The sequence below is a fragment of the Chiloscyllium punctatum genome, chromosome 10 (genome assembly GCF_047496795.1).
Source record: "Chiloscyllium punctatum isolate Juve2018m chromosome 10, sChiPun1.3, whole genome shotgun sequence".
Classification (NCBI taxonomy): domain Eukaryota; kingdom Metazoa; phylum Chordata; class Chondrichthyes; order Orectolobiformes; family Hemiscylliidae; genus Chiloscyllium; species Chiloscyllium punctatum.
In genome coordinates, this window is record NC_092748.1 from 56,928,651 (window position 1) to 56,946,740 (window position 18,090).

The window sequence follows — 18,090 nt, forward strand, 5'->3', positions numbered from 1 at the left end:
GAAGAGCATTCCACACAGCCACCACTCTCAGGGTGAAGAAGTTTCTCCTCATCTCTGCCCTAATGGTCTACCCAATATTTTTAAGCTGTGTCCTCTGGTTCGGCACCTACCCAACAGCGGAAACGTGTTTCCTACCTGCAGAGTGTAATATATAGTAATATTAAATGTCTCAATCAGATCCCCTCTCAGTCTTCTAAACTCAATGGTATACCAGTCCAGGTCGCTCCAGTCTTTCAGCGTAAGGTAATCCTGCCATTCCAGGAATTGACCTTGTGAACCTACACTGCAATCCCTCAATAGCCAGAATGTCTTTCCTCAAATTTGGAGACCAGAACTGCACACAGTACTCCAGGTGTGGTCGCACTAGGGCCCTGTACAACTGCAGAAGAACCTCTTTGCTTCTATACTCAATCCCTCTTGTTATGAAGGCCAGCATGCTATTAGCCTTCTTCACTACCTGCTGTACCTGCATGCTTACCTTCATTGACTGGTGTACAAGAACACCCAGATCTCTCCGTACTGCCTCTTTAGCTAAATTGATTCCATTTAGGTAGTAATCTGCCTTCGTCTTCTTGCCACCAGAGTGGATAACCATACATTTATCCACATTAAACTGCATCTGCCATGCACCTGACCACTCACCTCACCTGTCCAGGTCACCCTGTAATCTCCTAACAGCCTTCTCACGTTTCACCCTGCCACTCAGCTTGGTATCATCAGCAAATTAAAAGCTGCAGTCCCAGTACTCATCCCAATAGTACCCCACTGGTCATTGCCTGCCATTCCGAAATGGAGCCATTTATCACTACTCTGTTTCCTATCAGCCAACCAACTTAGTACTTTGCCCCCAATACCATGCGCCCTAATTTTGCTCACTAACCTCCTATGTGGGACTTTATCAAAAGCTTTCTGAAAGTCCAGGTACACCACATCTACTGGATCTCCCTCATCCATCTTCAGAGTTACATCCTCAAAATATTCCAGAAGATTAGGCAAGCATGATTTCCCCTTCATAAATCCATGCTGCCTCTGACCTATCCTGTTACTGCTATCCAATTGTGTCGTAATTTCTTCCTTTATAATAGACTCCAGCATCTTTCCCACCACTTTGTCAGACTAACTGGTCTAGAATTTCCTGCTTTCTCTCCCCCACTTTTCTTAAAAAGTGGTACAACATTAGCCACCCTCCAGTCTGTAGGAACTGATCCTGAATCTATTGAACTCTGGAAAATAATCACCAATGCATCCACCATTTTAGTACCCTCGGATGTAGACCATCAGGCCTCTCCAATACCAATTCCTGGCAAATATAAATTCCCTTAAGTTCAGGTCCTTCAGCCACTGTTACCTCAGGGAGATTGCTTGTGTCTTCCCCAGTGAACACAGATCTGAAGTACTAATTCAATTCTGCCATTTCTTTGTTCCCCATAATATATTCCCCTGTTTCTGTCTTCAAGGGCCCAATTTTAGTCTTCACCATTTTTTTTGCCTTTCACATATCTAAAAAAGCTTTTACTATCCTCCTTTATATTTTTGGCCAGTTTACCTTTGTACCTCATTTTTTTCTCTGCGTATTTCCTTCTTAGTAACCCTCTGTTGTTCTCTAAAAGCTTCCCAGTCCTCCGTTTTCCCACTTATCTTTGCTATGTTATACTGTTTCTCTTTTGACTTTTATATTTCTTAACTTCCCTCATCAGCCACAGCCACCCATGGGCGATGGGTGCTCCCAAATCCCTCTGTGCTGCAGCTTTCTCCATTTGATTAATATTCAGTTCTTGTATTCTTCTTGCCAAAAGTATTTTTTGCACAAAACATGAATTCTGCAAACACTAAGAACTAGCATCACAATTAGAAACTCCATGCCAAAATTAAAACACATGGCCCCTTGAAACTATGAAGTACAATACCCGAAAACATTTTTGATGAAAGTAGTAAGGTATTTGATTCACAATGGTTTCACCCTTAAAAGTTATGTAACATGAGGTTAATAATTATCTGAACCTTTCAGAACAGGTGAATGCCTTTATCAAATGCTATGAGACACTTGAAAAAAATCTTTACAAGACATTCTTACTAAGATTCTGAATGCAAGTTATTATGAGAGAGTGAGTGTCTTACGCAAAGGATTCTGTTGAAATCTTCTTTATCTACACGTAGAAACTGGCAATTATCCTCACGAAGTACTATGGAGGCTGCTCTTGGAGCATCATTCACCAAAGCCAACTTTCCAAAATCATCTCCTTCCTGTAATGTACAGACTACTCCCTGCAATATTAGATCAAAGTCATTTATGATTATGACCTTACAAACCTTTACCACTTTGCAGTCAATGAGAAACGCATACAACTTTCCTGGATTTCTTGTAAACTTAATGAAAAGCTGTTTTTCATCCAGTAAAATATGATGCGCAAATACTAGGTTCATTTAAATTTTAACTGATGAGAATTAAAGTGATTATAAATTTGCTATGGTTAATTACGTACAAGGCGGCATGAACAAGATTGTACGCATCTCAGTTTTAATAGATAACAATATTTAAAAGATACCATCTACAAAACAATTTGCAAGACCTTCACTAGTGTTAGTACTGCTAAATTTCCTTTCAAATATTCCTAAAATCATAATTGTGTAATCCCAAGACTCCTCACACATGCTATAAAAGTTGAAAAATTGGAAGCTGTACCTTGCCATAGATAACAACATTCACTGTGCCCTTGAGGATAATATACCATGAAGTGCCCTCTTCTCCTTGATTAAACACTGTATAAATATTAAAGCAACAATCATCCTATTTCAGCTGCACAAAACTGTCAAAGCATTTAACTTTTAAGTTATTACAAAGTAAATGCAAAACATTGTGCACGAGAAGCTCTGAAGATTTGCTTTGCCGATATGTTTTGCAGAAACTCAGTATATTTGATAATAAAACAGAATTTCTCATTTTATATTTACATCATTAAAATTCTTGAAGGCAAGAAAACATAGCTTATAACAGAACAATGCTGGCCCACTATATATGAAGTGAAAATCTTCAATGCGGTTGTAATTAATAGTAAGATAGCAGGAAAATATACAATACTTAATCTTAATGCTAATTAACATCTTATGTCAATGCTTAATCATTTGTGCATTTATCACCTCTACGCAAGGAGTTAGTGTTCACTGCAGATGCTGGAAAGTCAGAGTCAGAGAGTCAAAGTGTGGAGCTGGAAAAAGCACAGCAGGTCAAGCAGCACGAGAGGAGCAGGAGAATCGACATTTCAGGCAGGAAGTTTCATCAGGATCCCAACCCGAAACATTGACTTCCTGCTCCTTGACCTGCTGTGCTTTGGCCAGCTCCACACTGCCTCAGAGCGGACTGCTGATGCTGGAAAGTCAGTCAAAAGTATGAAGTTGGTAAAAGCACAACAGGTCAAGCAGCAGAGGAGCGGGGAGCCGATGTTTCTGGTTGGGATCCTGATGAAACTTCCTGCCTGAAATGTCAACTCTCCTGTGCTTTTTCCAGCTCCAAACAAATTAAGTTAAAAATTGGATTGATGTCAATTTTTTTTCTACTATTTACAAAGGATGAAATGAAAAAAGGCTGTTGGTCTGAAACATTTACTTTTTTCCCTCACTGCATACCCTGCTGAGCACTTCCAGCACTACTTGTTTTTATTTGGGATTAGCGAACCATACATTTACATCATTTTGCAGAAGTGAGCTCCTATAAGTACTTGGCAGTCATAGGGCCACAAGACCAGGAGTCAGCCATTGAGCCCCTTCAGCCTGCTCTGCTATTCTTGATCATGGCTCATCATCTACCAAACACCATTTTCCTGTGCTATCCAAATATCTCAATGTTTTTAGCACCTAGAAATTTATTGGTCTCTATCTAGAATATGCTCAATCTACGCTGAAAATGTGTTGCTGGAAAAGCGCAGGACAGGCAGCATCCAAGGAGCAAGAGAATCGACGTGAGCCCTTCTTCAGGAATGAGGAAAGTGTGTCCAGCAGGCTAAGATAAAAGGTAGGGAGGAGGGACTTGGGGGAGGGGCGTTGGGAATGCAATAGGTGGAAGGAGGTCAAGGTGAGGGTGATAGGCCGGAGAGGTCAGGAAGAAGATTGCAGGTCAAGAAGGCGATGCTGAGTCAGAGGGTTGGGACTGAGACAAGGTGGGGGGAGGGGAAATGACGAAACTGGAGAAATCTGAGTTTATCCCTTGTGATAAGAAGGTTCCTAGGCGGAAGATGAAGTGTTCTTCCTCCAGCCGTTGTTGCTACGGTCTGGTGATGGAGTCGTCCAAGGACTTGCACGTCCTTGGTGGAGTGGGAGGGGGAGTTGAAGTGTTGAGCCAGGGGGTGGTTGGGTTGGTTGGTCTGGGTGTCCCAAAGGTGTTCGGAAACGTTCTGCAAGTAGGCGGCCTGTCTTCCCAATATAGAGGCGGCCACATCGGGTGCAGTAAATGATGTGTGTGGAGGTGCAGGTGAATTTGTGGCAGATATGGAAGGATCCCTTGGGGCCTTGGAGGAAAGTAAGGGGGGGGAGGTGTGGGCGCAAGTTTTGCATTTCTTGCGGTTGCAGGGGAAGGTGCCGGGAGTGGAGGTTGGGTTGGTGGGGGGTGTGGACCTGACGAGGGAGTCACGGAGGGAGTGGTCTTTTCAGAACACTGATAGGGGAGGGGAGGGAAATAGATCCCTGGTGGTGGGGTCCGTTTGGAGGTGGTGGAAATGACGACAGATGATATGATGTATTTGGAGGTTGGTGGGGTGGTAGGTGAGGACCAGTGGGTTTCTGTCCTGGTGGTGATTGGAGGGGTGGGGTTCAAGGGCAGAGGAGCGGGAAGTGGAGGAGATGCGGTGGAGAGCATCGTTGATCACGTCTGGGGGGGAAATTGCGGTCTTTGAAGGAGGAGGCGGCGGCCATCTGGGTTGTACGGTATTGGAACTAGTCCTCCTGGGAGCAGATGCGGCGGAGACGAAGGAATTGGAAATATGGGATGGCGTTTTTACAGGGGGCAGAGTAGGAGGTGGTGTAGTCTAGGTAGCTGTGGGAGTCGGTCGGTTTATAGTAAATGTCCGTGTTGATTCAGCCGCCCGAGATAGAAATGCTCAATCTACCCCAACCCAATGAGGTAAAAGAATTCCAAAAATTCACTATCCTCAGTGAAGAAATTCTTCTTACCTAAGTGCCTTGGTCCTTATTCTTGGTTAAAGACATTTAATTGTCAATGAGATCATCCTCATTCTTTTAAACTCTAGGGAATACAGTTCTTCAGGCTAGTTTCTAGACCCAACTATCTTCGCTGCTTTTATGTCCTTCCTTTCATAAGATCAGAAGTGGGAATGTTTGGTGACGATTGCACAATGTTCAGTGTAATCTGCAACTTCTGACAGTGAAGCAGTATGTGCCCATATGCAGCGGGACTTGGGAAACAATCAGGCTTGGGCTGATAAGTGGCAAATAATATTTGTGTTACACAAGGGCAAGGGAATGACTAACAAGAGAGAATCTAATCATTTCCCTTTGAAATTCAATATTGTTACCAATTCTGAACCCTCACGACATTGGTAAATGGGGATTGTCATTGATCAGAAACTCAACTAGACCAGCCAAATCAATATGGTGGCTACAAGTATAGCTAAAAGATTCTGGAGCAAGCAACTCATTCCATCTCCCCAAAGTGTGTCCATCATCTTCAAAGCACAAGTCAGGTTGTCAGATGGAATGCACTCAGTTCCAACCACAGAAGATTAATTCCTCATCTACAACCTTCAACATTCATTCCCTTCACTACTGATGCACCGTGGCAGCAGTATGTATCATCAATAAGATGCACTGCAGTAACACACCAAGGCTCCTTTGACAGCCCCTTCCAAACCTACCACCTCTACCTCCTGGAAGGGCAAGGCAGCAGATGATGGGAAAGGCCTATGTTCCTCTCACTGTCTGTTATCCATCATCCTGACTTAGAAATATAGACTACTGCTGGATCAAAATCCTGGAATTCCTTTCCTAATAGCTGTGGGTATTTCTACACTCCAAGAATTGCAAATGCTCAAAAAGATAGCTCATCATCATCTTTCTTCAGGGTGGTGAAGGATGAGCAATGAATACTGGCTTAGCCAGTAATGCCACCATCCCATGAACAAATAAGAGAGTCTCCTTAACCTCTCCTCCTAGGTCAGCCCTGCCATCCCAGGGATCAGTTTGGTGAACATCTGCTCCACTCCCTCTCTGTCAATCCTTCCTTAAGTAAGGAGACCAAGATTGTACATAATACTCCAGGTATAGTCTCATCCAGGCTTGACACAAGTGAAGCAAGACATGTTTTCTCATGTACTTAGCACCTCTTGCAGTAAAGGCTAACATACCATTTACTTTCCTAACTGCTGCACCTGCATGTTTATTTTCAATGACTTATGAACAAGTACACCATGGTGCTTTTGGACACCAACACTTTCCAACCTCTTCCCATTTAAAAAGAGTATTCTGCACATCTATTTCTCCTACCAAGGGGATAACTTCATACTTGTCCAATATGTTCCTTGCACATGTCCACTCACTCGACTCATCCAAAAATCCACTTTGCATTAATCTAACGACACTCATTCCCACCTAGCTTTGGGTCATCTGCAAATTGGGAATTATTACATTTAGTTCCCACACGCAAATCAGTCCTATAGATTGTAAACAGTTGGGGCTCCAAGTACTAGTCACAGCCTGCCAACCTGAGAAATAACCAGTTATTCCTACTGTTTTCTTCCTGTTAAAAAACAGCACAGTTTGAGGATTGATTAAGGCCTTTTCACGTCCTCTTTTTGTGTACTAACCTTCCATGTCAGACCTTACCGACAGCATTCTGAAAATCAAAACGCACTACATTCACTGGTTCCATCTTATCTACCCTGCTAGTAACATTCTTAAAAAGCCCTCAAATTCATCAAACGTGATTTTTCCTTTTTAATAGCTCCTTGGAAATGGAGTCGCAGGTAGATAAGATAGTGAAGGCGGCGTTTGGTATGCTTTCTTTTATCGGTCAGAGTATTAAGTACAGGAGTTGGGAGGACATGTTGCGGCTGTACAGGACATTGGTTAGGCCACTGTTGGAATATTGCGTGCAATTCTGGTCTCCTCCTTATCGGAAAGATGTTGTGAAACTTGAAAGGGTTCAGCAAAGATTTACAAGGATGTTGCCAGAGTTGGAGGATTTGAGCTATAGGGAGAGGCTGAACAGGCTGGGGCTGTTTTCCCTGGAGCATCGGAGGCTGAGGGGTGACCTTATAGAGGTTTACAAAATCCTTAGGGCATGGATAGGGTAAATAGACAAAGTCTTTTCCCTGGGGTCGGGGAGTCGAGAACTAGAGGGCATAGGTTTAGGGTGAGAGGGGAAAGATATAAAAGGGACTTAAGGGGCAACTTTTTCACGCAGAGGGTGGTACTTGTATGGAATGAGCTGCCAGAGGAAGTGGTGGAGGCTGGTGCAATTGCAACATTTAAGAGGCATTTGGATGGGTATATGAATAGGAAGGGTTTGGAGGGATATGGGCTGGGTGCTGTCAGGTGGGACTAGATTGGGTTGGGATATCTGATCGGCATGGGTGGGTTGGACCGAAGGGTGTGTTTCCATGCTGTACATCTCTATGACTAAGTCCATGTTGACTCAGCCCAATAAGATCATTATTATTGAAGATCCTGATCTTTTGATCTGTGTGGTAGGTGGGGGGAGGATGATTTCAGGGACGATTATAGACAAGAGACTGGAGACTAGAGTTGAAAGCTACAAGGGGCCTAAATAGCCTGATCTGCAAACATCATGGGATCAAGGGAGTTGAAGGCAAGAGCATGGAGTTCACCTTTATTGGACATCCACATTCCCCTGTATTTGATCCAACGGCTCCTCCCAGCCAACCTGGCAAACAGGACCCCTTGCTGGGAAGGTGGGTAATTGGGAATTGGGGAGTTGAGTCCTTAAGTGTTTGTTAATTCACCACTTAATTGGTGGCATTGAAGAAAGGTTACCCATGGATCTTCTTGCTTAACACATTGTTGCTGATAAAGCAAGAAAGGCAGTATCACTCCAGACCAATTTGCTCATTTAGTTGTCCCTTCTTACCACCTTCCTAACCTGGGAAGGGAAAATTAAGCTTCAAGTGATCAGTTCTCACATCTTTTATTGCAGATTCAAAATCATTTCTACTGCAAATGTCAAACTAACAGGTTTGCGAATCCCATGTTCTCACTCACTTTAAAAGAAAAGGTGGGGTTACATTTACAACGTTCAAAATGAATAATTTGGAAAGATGCATCCATTACCTCCAAAACCACCTCCTTTGACACTCTGGAAAGATCATTGGATCCTGAGCTTTGTCAACTTCGAATCCCATTAATTTTACCAATACTGCTTTCAACTAATACTCATTTCTTTTCAGATTTCCATTCTGTCTATTCCCTCCCTATTATTTCTAGTTTTTAAAAAAAATTTACTCATGAGAGTATCACTGGCTGGGCCAGCATTTATTGCCCATCCCAAGTTGCCCTTAAGAAGGTGATGGTGAACTGCCTTTTTCACCACAACAGTCTATGTGCTGTAGGTAGACTCATTATAGCATCAGGGAGGGAATTTCAGAATTTTGACCAAAGGAGCATCAATACATTTCCAAGGCAGGAAGATGAATGGCTTTGAGGGATACTTGCAGATGGCTGGTGCTCCCATGAATCTGCCACTTTTGCCCTTCTAGATGGAAGTAGTCATGGGTTTGGTTGTGGTGTTTAAGGAGCTTTGGTAAACTTCCTCATTGCGTCTTACAGCTGTATACACTGCTGATACTGAGCCATGTTGGAAGGAATGAATGTTTGTAGATGTCTGTACTAATCAAGCAGGCTGTTTAGCCTTTCAAGGTTCTTGTATTTTAATCCCTGATAGCAGAGACTTGCTTCGCTCCACTCTGAAGGATCACTGAACCTGAAATGTCGATTTCCCTGCTCCTTGGACGCTGCCTGACCTGCTGGGTTTTTCCAGAACCACTGTAATCTAGGACCTGAAACAGTGACTGTTCTCTCTTCACAGCTGACAAACCTGCTGAATTTCTCCAGAAATTGGTTTTTGTTTCAGATTTCCAGCATCCGCAATTCTTAGTTTTAATTTAAAAATTTCATTTTTCCGTATTTCCTATTATGAAATATTCTGTCTGTAATGGAATCTCGTTTATTAATGTCAATATTTTCCTTTTAACATACCTAGAGAAGTTTTCACACAGTCTGTTTTTATGTATCTTCCTACTCTTCATGCTGTTCCTTTATCAGTCTTGTGTTGAATTCTAAATTGCCCCCAAAATTCAAGTTTGCCAAAAAAATGTAGTAATGTTATTTTTAATTAATTCACAGGATGTGGGCATCGCTGGCAAGGCCAGTATTCATTGTCCATCCCTAATTGCCCAGAGGGCAGTTGAGAGTCACCACATTGCTGTGGGTGTGGAGTCACAGGCAGGCCTGACCCATTGAGGACGGCAGATTGCTGAAGGACATTAGGTGAACCAAATGGACTATTCCCAACAATAGTTTCATGGTCAGCAGTAGATTCTTAACTCCAGATTTTTTTATTCATTAATTTCCCCTTTTATTTTTCATTTTATTCTACCATCTGCTGCCATGGGATTTAAACTGGATCCCCAGAACAGTAGCTGAGTTTCTTCATTAATAGTATGGTAGTAGCGTCAATAGGCCATTGTCTCCCCTTTAAGCCTTATATGTCTTTCCCTTTGATCTAATGCTATATTTAACTCCCTTTGTTTGCTACAGTTTATTTATCTTTTCTGTTGGGCTTTTGTGCCTTAAAAGGAATGATTGCTTGTTGTAAACTATATTAATTCTTTATTTTAATCAAATGCCAGTCTACAGTCATGCCTTTTAATGTATTTTTCTAGTTTATCACAGCCAATGTATCCTTCAGCCTTTCCATTGCTTAACAATTAAGATTCCAGTTTTGGATTAAAATGCATTTTTAAATGGTGGGAACTTTTAATGAATATTTATTCTTTCCTAAAAGGTCCTTTTATAACACAATTATGAATTAGACTCATAATTAAATTGGTTGTTTTGCCTGGAAAACTTAGCCAAAGACTTTAAACTGATCAGATTTAATACTTATTTTGTTAAAGCTCCAATCCATTTGGATTGGTTCTATTACTTACACACTGTCCCTGCTTTGGCATGAGATTCAAATATCAAAACACCAGCAAGCTCTCGCTTTACCTAGAACAAATAACGCAACAAAAAAAAATTTTAAAAAGGTTCAAAATGCAAACAAACACTAGTACAGGTAGACAACCTTTATCCGAAATCCTCCAAAATCCAAAAAGGTTTTTTGTGTGATGTTTTTATCTCATTAACAAGGTTATTTGGCGTGCAAACAGTTAATCCAACTCCACATCCACTTGATGCAGGTCACTGGGGTGCTTGGGGGGAGGGGTTGGGGGGTAGACAGCAATTCTGTCTCAGGACCAGTTACTCAGTGAGTCTGCTCTTCAGGAAGATTTTTTTTTAATTTCACCGTTGAACTGTCATTTACTCTGAAATTCAAAAATTCTGAATTCCAAAAACCAGGCTGGTCCCAAACGTTTCGAATAAAGGATTACATACCTGTACTTGCAAGTAAACCTGTTGGACTATAACCTGGTGTTGCGATTTTTAACAACTTAACTAGCAAGAGTGCATTGATAATTGTTCCTCACTCTTCCACAAGCCATCATAAAACCTAAAAATGTATAAAACCCAATGAGACCATCAAAAAGAGCAACCTGCCTGAATGACTGCTGTTAAGGACAAATGCAATTCACACCAAGTTTTGTCAATATATAAATTCTATTTATAGTAACACAGTTATATTTAACACCAGAGAAAAAGGATTTGTAATCTGCACCACATAACTTCAACTAACCTCTTTAAAACCTCCTTTGGTGATTAAGCCAAGCAGAAGACAGTATTTAAGACATACACTATGGAGGCACAATAATAATTGAGATAGAGTAAACAACATTCAGAAATTCAAAAAAGTTGGAGACAGAGGCACAGACAGAAGCAGTGACAGCCCCGGATCTGAAGCTTTTTAAATACTCTGTAGCTCAAACAACTAGTGCTGTTCTCAGGCCTTCAACTCAAAATTAAAAAATGTTGATTTCATGATTGAATTATTCACCAAATGCAGCCCAAAATGTGCTAAGAATTTCACAAGCTGTAGGATAGAGATTATTTATCAACAATTCATTATTTCACATAATAAAACTCCAAGTCAGCGAGTGAAATACTGATATATTCTGATGAATTGTGGTCAAAAGGACATTAGCATTATTCTACCTACCTGTGGAGAAAGTGAGAACTGCAGACGCCAGAGATCAGAGTCAAAAAAATGGGGTGCTGGAAAAGCACAGCCGGTCAAGCAGCATCAGAACAGCAGGAGAGTCAATGTTTCAAACACAAGCTCTTCATCAGGAATGCTGAAGGGCTTATGCTCGAACTGTCGAATCTCCAGCTCCTCTGATGGTGCCGAACTGGCTGCGCTTTTCCAGCATCGCACGTTTTGACCCCCTATGTATCTGTATCTGCCTGTTGGGTGAGATTGACCATACACCTTTATGGCCCCAGGCTAACAGTACTGGATGAAACCTACACTTATGGCCTACGGTGAAGACACTATTTTTGAAACCTAAAACATCTCCTGCCTTATCTTTAAAAACTTCAAGAACATAAAGAATATACAATCACTGCCTTTTAAAGCATTAAGTGATATAGGCATTACTTTTGGAATTAAGTTCTGTAGGTGTTTTGAGTTGTAGTTTTTTGTGACTTTGTTCTAAAGTACGTCTTGCAATGGCACCTTGTTACTTTATATTATTTGCCTTTAATAAACTAGAGGGTTTCTATGAGCTTTGTTTCATGATAATTTTTATGACCAAATGAGGTCATCAGTTGTGTACCTGTCTCTCTTTCGCTCTGGTGAGCGAAAGGAGGATGGTACTGTCATTTCAACATGACTGACATCTTAGAGACTCAGCCAGAAGACAACAGGAAGTGACATCAGTAAGATGACCATCACTCATAGGAAACCAATCAGAATTTTGGCATACACCACCCATCTGAAGTTGAAACCTTTCACAATTTGTGTATTGTTACCACTAGTTCAGAGTTTCCATTGACCACGCGCAGAGGTGATAGCTAGCGAAGTCAATAAACAGTCATTGTTAGCAGCCGAGCACAGAGTTAGCAGAGGAGACTTAAGGATGTCAGTTTTAAAAAAAAACAAAACATGAGATAAGGCCCAGTCAGCCAGAGCTGATGTGCTGGTGTTCCAGAGCAAACTAATAGATCCACTAAATACTATTCTTCTGAATTTTGTGTAGTAAACTTAGTTGTGTGAAACTTGCAAAATTATACATGCACCCAGGGTGGATTTGTAACTAGGAGAAAGTGAGGATTGCAAATCATGCGAGATCGGAGTCAAAAAGTGTCGCGCTGGTAAAGTACAGCCAGACGGGCAGCATCTGAGGAGCAGGAGAGTCGACGTTCTGAACTCTTCATCAGGAAAGTTGGAGGGAAGAGAGGCAAGGTGTCCGAGAGATAAATGGGAGGGGGTGGGGCTGGGGGGGGGGGGGGGGGCGGTGGCGGGGAAAGCAGCTGGGAATGTGATAGGTAGAAGAAGGTGGGGGGTGATGGTGATAGGTCAAAAAGTGGAGAGTGGAATGGATTGGAGGGAAGGAAGATGGACTGGTGGAACAGTTCGAGAGGGCGGTGCTGAGTTGGAGGCTTGGATTTGGGATAAAGGTGGGGGGAGGGGAGTTGGGGAAACTGGTGAAAATCGACAGTGTGGTTGGAGGGTCCCAAGGTGGAAGATGAGGCGTTCTTCCTCCAGGCATTGTGTGGCTAGGATATGGTTCACCCCATGACTGAACACTTCAACTCTGCCTCCCACTTGGCCAAGGACATACAAGTCCTGGGCCATCTCCACCACAAAATCAGAGACACCTGACAACTGGAGGAAGAACACCTCATCTTCTGCCTTGGGACCCTCCAACCAAAAGATTTCATTTTTACTTCAGTCTCAGAAGATCATTCCCTAATCCAGAAAAGGAATGCCCTGTACTATAGATTCCCTAGATCAGGGAAACAACTTCACTGTCTACCTTCTGAAGCCGGAGTCCTGTCTATTTCAAATAGATCATCTCTCATTCTGTTAAACTTCAGAGAACATAAATCCAATTTAATTGAAGCACAATCTTGTGAGCCTTCATTGAATTAGCAACACAAAAGAACATCCTTCCTAAAATATGGAATTCAAAACTAACAATATTCCAATATCAAATTCATTAAAGCCCTGCACAATTTTTGTAAGGACTATGTTCTTGATCTTCAATCCTTGCAGTAAAGGGCAATATCCCACTTTATTTTTTTCTTGTTTATTCTATGTGCTAACATTTGGTATTCTTACACCAAATACACCAAAATCCCTCTGAATATTAACATTTGGAAGTTTGTCTTTTTAAAAAAATTCTGCTTTTCTACACCTACACCAAGGTGAATAAAATTATACACTTCCCCATATGATATTCCACCTGATATTATTGTTGCCTATTCACTTAATCTATAGATTTTACTTTTTAGCCTCATTGCATGCTTCTCAGAATATGCATTCTCACTACCTTTATATCATTGCAAACCTAGACATTAATCTTCATTTCTGTCCACATTGTAAATCGCAGATGTTCCCGCACTGATCCTTTGGGCACTCCACTATTCATCGTCTTCCAACTTGAAAATAACCCATTTATCTCTATTTGTTTCTTGTCCATCAGCCAACCTGTTAACTAAACTAATATACAATTGTAAACTCAGTGCACCCCTGTATTATTTATTAATCTTTGGTGTGGCATATTTTTAAATGCCTTTTGGAAATCCAAGAATACTGTATAGAGTCACAGAGGTACAGTAAAGAAACAGACCTTTTGGTCCAACTCATCCATGCCAACCAGATATCCAAACCTAATATAGTCCCACTTGCCAACACTCAGCCCATATCCCTCCAAACTCTTCCTATTCATATTCCCATCTAGATGCCTCTTAAAAGTTGCAATTGTACCAGCCTGCACCACATCTTCTGGCAGCCCAGTCCACACATGCACCACCCTCGGCATGAAAAGGGTGTCCCGTAGGTCCCTTTTATATCGTTCTCATCTAGTTGTGGACACCCCCCACCCCAGGGAAATGTCCTTGTCTATTTACCTTATCCATGCCCTTCATAACTTTGTAAAGCTCTGTAAGGTCACCCCCTCAGCCTCCAATGCTCCAGGGAAAACAGTCCCATCCTATTCAACCTCTCCCTATTGCTCAAATCCTCCAACCCTGACAACATCTTGTAAATCTTTTCTGAACCCTTTCAAGTTTCACAACATCCTTCCGATAGGAAGGGGACCAGAACTGCACACAATATTCTAACAGTGGCCTAACCAATGTCCTGTACAGCCGCAACATGACCTCCCAACTCCTGTACTCAATACAGTGTCCAATAAAAAGAAAACATACCAAACGCCTTCTTCATTGTCCTATCTACCTGTGACTCTACTTTCAAGGAGATATGAACCTGCACTGTTACAACACCGGGTAAACCAGTTGCTTAGTTTAAACCAGGAACACAAAAGATTTATCCCGTGCAGTAATCTGTGAAAATGCAAGAAGCCAAGATCTAATTTAAAGTAAAACTTATTAACTTTATTCTTTGTTATGTTTAAGAAATAATTAACTAAATTCTTTACAACTCCTTATTCTAACCTATCTTTTACCTTCCCCTTCTACAACACTAGTCTGATAAAACCCTCCAATAAGAATTACCATAAATTCAAGTTTTCAAAACCAGCCAGATGTCAAATCTTCTCTTCCTTGGTCTTCTTTTCTTCTTGGGGGATTTCTGTTTCACAGGTCACAGACAGCTATTCTCTAGGCAGTCTGCAAATACTGGTGGCATGGCAGTTCTCCTCCTAACTGTTCAATTTTCCCCAGTCTTATACCCCCAAAGCATAAGATTGTGTCATTGGCTTTTAACATTGTCAATATACTCAATTCAAACTTGTTTGGAATTTTTTTGGGGGGTATAATTTAAACTGATTGGCCTAATTTGAATTTGTTCTGTCGTCTCCACGCAACCAGCTAATCGAGTTGCTTGACCAAATGTTACATTATATCTTTTTCAGAACATTTAGTGCCGTGTCAGGTAGTTATGCTAACTTTTAACACTCAAAAGGTACAGTACACCCATATCTTCATAACAACTCCAAGGTCGCTTTGTTCGGCAACATTCCCTAGGACCTTACCATTAAGTGTATAAGTCCTGCTAAAATTTGCTTTCCCAAAATGCAGCACCTCACATTTATCTGAATTAAACTCCATCTGCCACTTCTCAGCCCATTGGCCCATCTAGTCAAGATCCTGTTGTAATCGGAGGTAATCCTCTTCACTGTCCACTACACCTCCAATTTTGGTATCAGCTGCAAACTTACTAACTATACCTCCTATGTTCAAATCCAAATCATTTATAGAATGACAAAAAGTATTGGTTCCAGCACTGATCCTTGTGGCACTCCACTGATCACAGGCCAGTCTGAAAAACAACCCTCCACCACCACCCTCTTGTCTTCTACCTTAGAGCCAGTTCTGTGTCCAAATGGCTAGTTCTCCCTGTATTCCATGAGATCTGACCTTGCTAACCAGTCTCCCATGGGGATCCTTGAATGCCTTACTGAAGTCCATATAGATCACATCAACCACTCTGCCCTCATTAAGCCTCTTCGTTACTTCTGCAAAAAACCTCAATCTAGTTCAGGAGACATGATTTCCCATGTACAAAGCCACGTTGACAATCCCTAATCAGTCCATGCCTTTCCAAATACGTGTAAATTCTGACCCTCAGGATTCCCTCCACAACTTGCCCACCACTGATGTCAAGCTCGCCGGTCTATAGTTCCCTGCATTGCCCTTACTACCTTTCTTAAATAGTGGTACCACATTAGCCAATTTCCAGTCTTCCGGCATCTCATCTGAGACTATCAATAATACAAATATCACTTCCCTTGCTTCCCAGAGTTCTAAGGTATACCTGATCACATCCAGATGCATTTTAAGACATCCAGCATCGCCTCCTCTATAATATGGACATTTTTCAAGATGCGAAAAATGTGTTGCTGGAAAAGTGCAGCAGGTCAGGCAGAATCCAAGGAGCAGGAGAATCTACGTTTCAGGCATAAGCCCTTCTTCAGGAATGAGAGAGGTGTGCCATGCAGGCTAAGATAAAAGGTAGGGAGGAGGGACTTGGGGGAGGGACGTTGGGAATGCGATAGGTGGAAGGAGGTCAAGGTGAGGGTGATAGGCCGGAGAGGGGGTGGGGGCGGAGAGGTCGGGAAGATGATTGCAGGTCAAGAAGGAGGTGCTGGGTCTGAGGGGTGGGACTGAGATAAGGTGGGGGGGGAGGGAGGGGAAATGAGGAAGCTGGAGAAATCTGCATTCATCCCTTGTGGTTGGTGGGTTTCTAGGAGGAAGATGAGGCGCTCTTCCTCCAGGTGTCGTGTTGCCATGATCTGGCGATGGAGGAGGCCAATGACCTGCGTGTCCTTGGCGGAGTGGGAGGGGGGAGTTAGTGTTCAGCCACAGGGTGGTTGGGTTGGTTGGTCCGGGTGTCCCAGAGGTGTTCTCTGAAATGTTCCGCAAGTAGGCGGCCTGTCTCCCCAACATAGAGGCGGCCACATCTGGTGCAGTGGATGCAGTAAATGATGTGTGTGGAGGTGCAGGTGAATTTGTGGCAGATATGGAAGGATCCCTTGGGGCCTTGGAGGGAAGTGACGGGGGAAGCGTGGGTGCAAGTTTTGCATTTCTTGCGGTTGCTTGGGAAGGTGCCAGGAATGGAGGTTGGGTTGGTGGGGGGTGTGGACCTGATGAGGGAGTCACGGAGGGAGTGGTCTTTCCGGAACTCTGATAGGGGAGGGGAGGGAAATATATCCTTGGTGGTGGGGTCTGTTTGGATGTCACCATCTATTTCCTACATTCCATATCTACCATGTCCTTCTTCACAGTAAATACTGATGCAAAATAGTTGTTAAGTGTCTCCCCCATCTCCTGCAGCTCCACACAAAGGCCGCCTTGCTGATCTTTGAGGGGCCTTATTCTTTCCTTACTTACCCTTTTGTCCTTAATGTATTCGTAAAAGCCGTTTGGATTCTCCTTAACTGTATTTTCCAAAGCTCTCTCATGTCCTTCTGATTTCCTTCTGAAGCATACGCCTTTATACTGTCTTTACACACTAAGCGTTCGCTTGATCTATCCTGCCTATACCTGACACATGCTTCCTTCTTTTTCTTAAACAAACGCAAAATTTCTCTAGTCATTCAGATTTCTCTACACCTATCAGCCTTTCTTTCACCCTAACAGGAATATACTGTCGCTGGACTCTCATTATGTCATTTTCGAATGCTTTCCATTTTCCAGCCGTCCCTTTACCTGTGAACATCTGCCCCCAATCAACTTCTGAAAGTTCTTGCTTAATATCGTTAAAATTAGGCTTCCTCCAATTTGGAACTTCAACTTTTAGATCTGGTTGATCCTTTTCCATCACTATTTTAAAACTAATGAATTATGGTTGCTGGCCCCTCTAGAACAATAGAAATTATTGTCAGTGCTGGAGATCTTATACTAGAAGTGTGCATGGGAAATGCCAGCAGATCTAGCAGCATCTGTATAGAGAAAAACAGAGTTTTGAATCCAATATGGCTGATTTTTTGAACTGCAAAGTCATATAAGTTATAGGTTTTCTGTGGTTGCAAGAGGTAGGAAGGAGCAACCAGGACTGAAGCGAAGGCTAGGGGTAGGTTGGAGGTCAAGAAAGATTAGAGATCAAAAGTGTTACAGACAAAAGGTGGGGGTAGCAGTAATGGTTGCAGAGAAGTGGCAAAACTTGGATCATAAGGTGGTGTTAAAAGCAAAATATAAAATCAGCTCCCTTGGAAGCAAAACCGTGGAAATAAAATACTGCAGGTGAAGGGAGGGAAATGGGAAAATATCAAAATCAAGGACAGA

The 18,090-nt window shown here is 42.3% G+C and overlaps 1 protein-coding gene across 5 annotated transcripts in view; it reads right to left on the reverse strand.

Annotated features, from left to right (window-relative positions):
* rapgef4a (Rap guanine nucleotide exchange factor 4a) overlaps nucleotides 1–18,090 on the reverse strand; it is a 289,463-nt gene that overhangs the window by 88,191 nt on the left and 183,182 nt on the right. For all 5 annotated transcript variants that reach the window (XM_072579213.1, XM_072579211.1, XM_072579212.1 and 2 more), the window contains 3 exons: nucleotides 10,173–10,233; nucleotides 2,684–2,760; nucleotides 2,119–2,265 (listed from right to left, as the gene is read on the reverse strand). In XM_072579213.1, coding sequence (XP_072435314.1) covers nucleotides 2,119–2,265; nucleotides 2,684–2,760; nucleotides 10,173–10,233 — 285 coding nt within the window. The remainder of the gene's footprint in view (nucleotides 1–2,118; nucleotides 2,266–2,683; nucleotides 2,761–10,172; nucleotides 10,234–18,090) is intronic.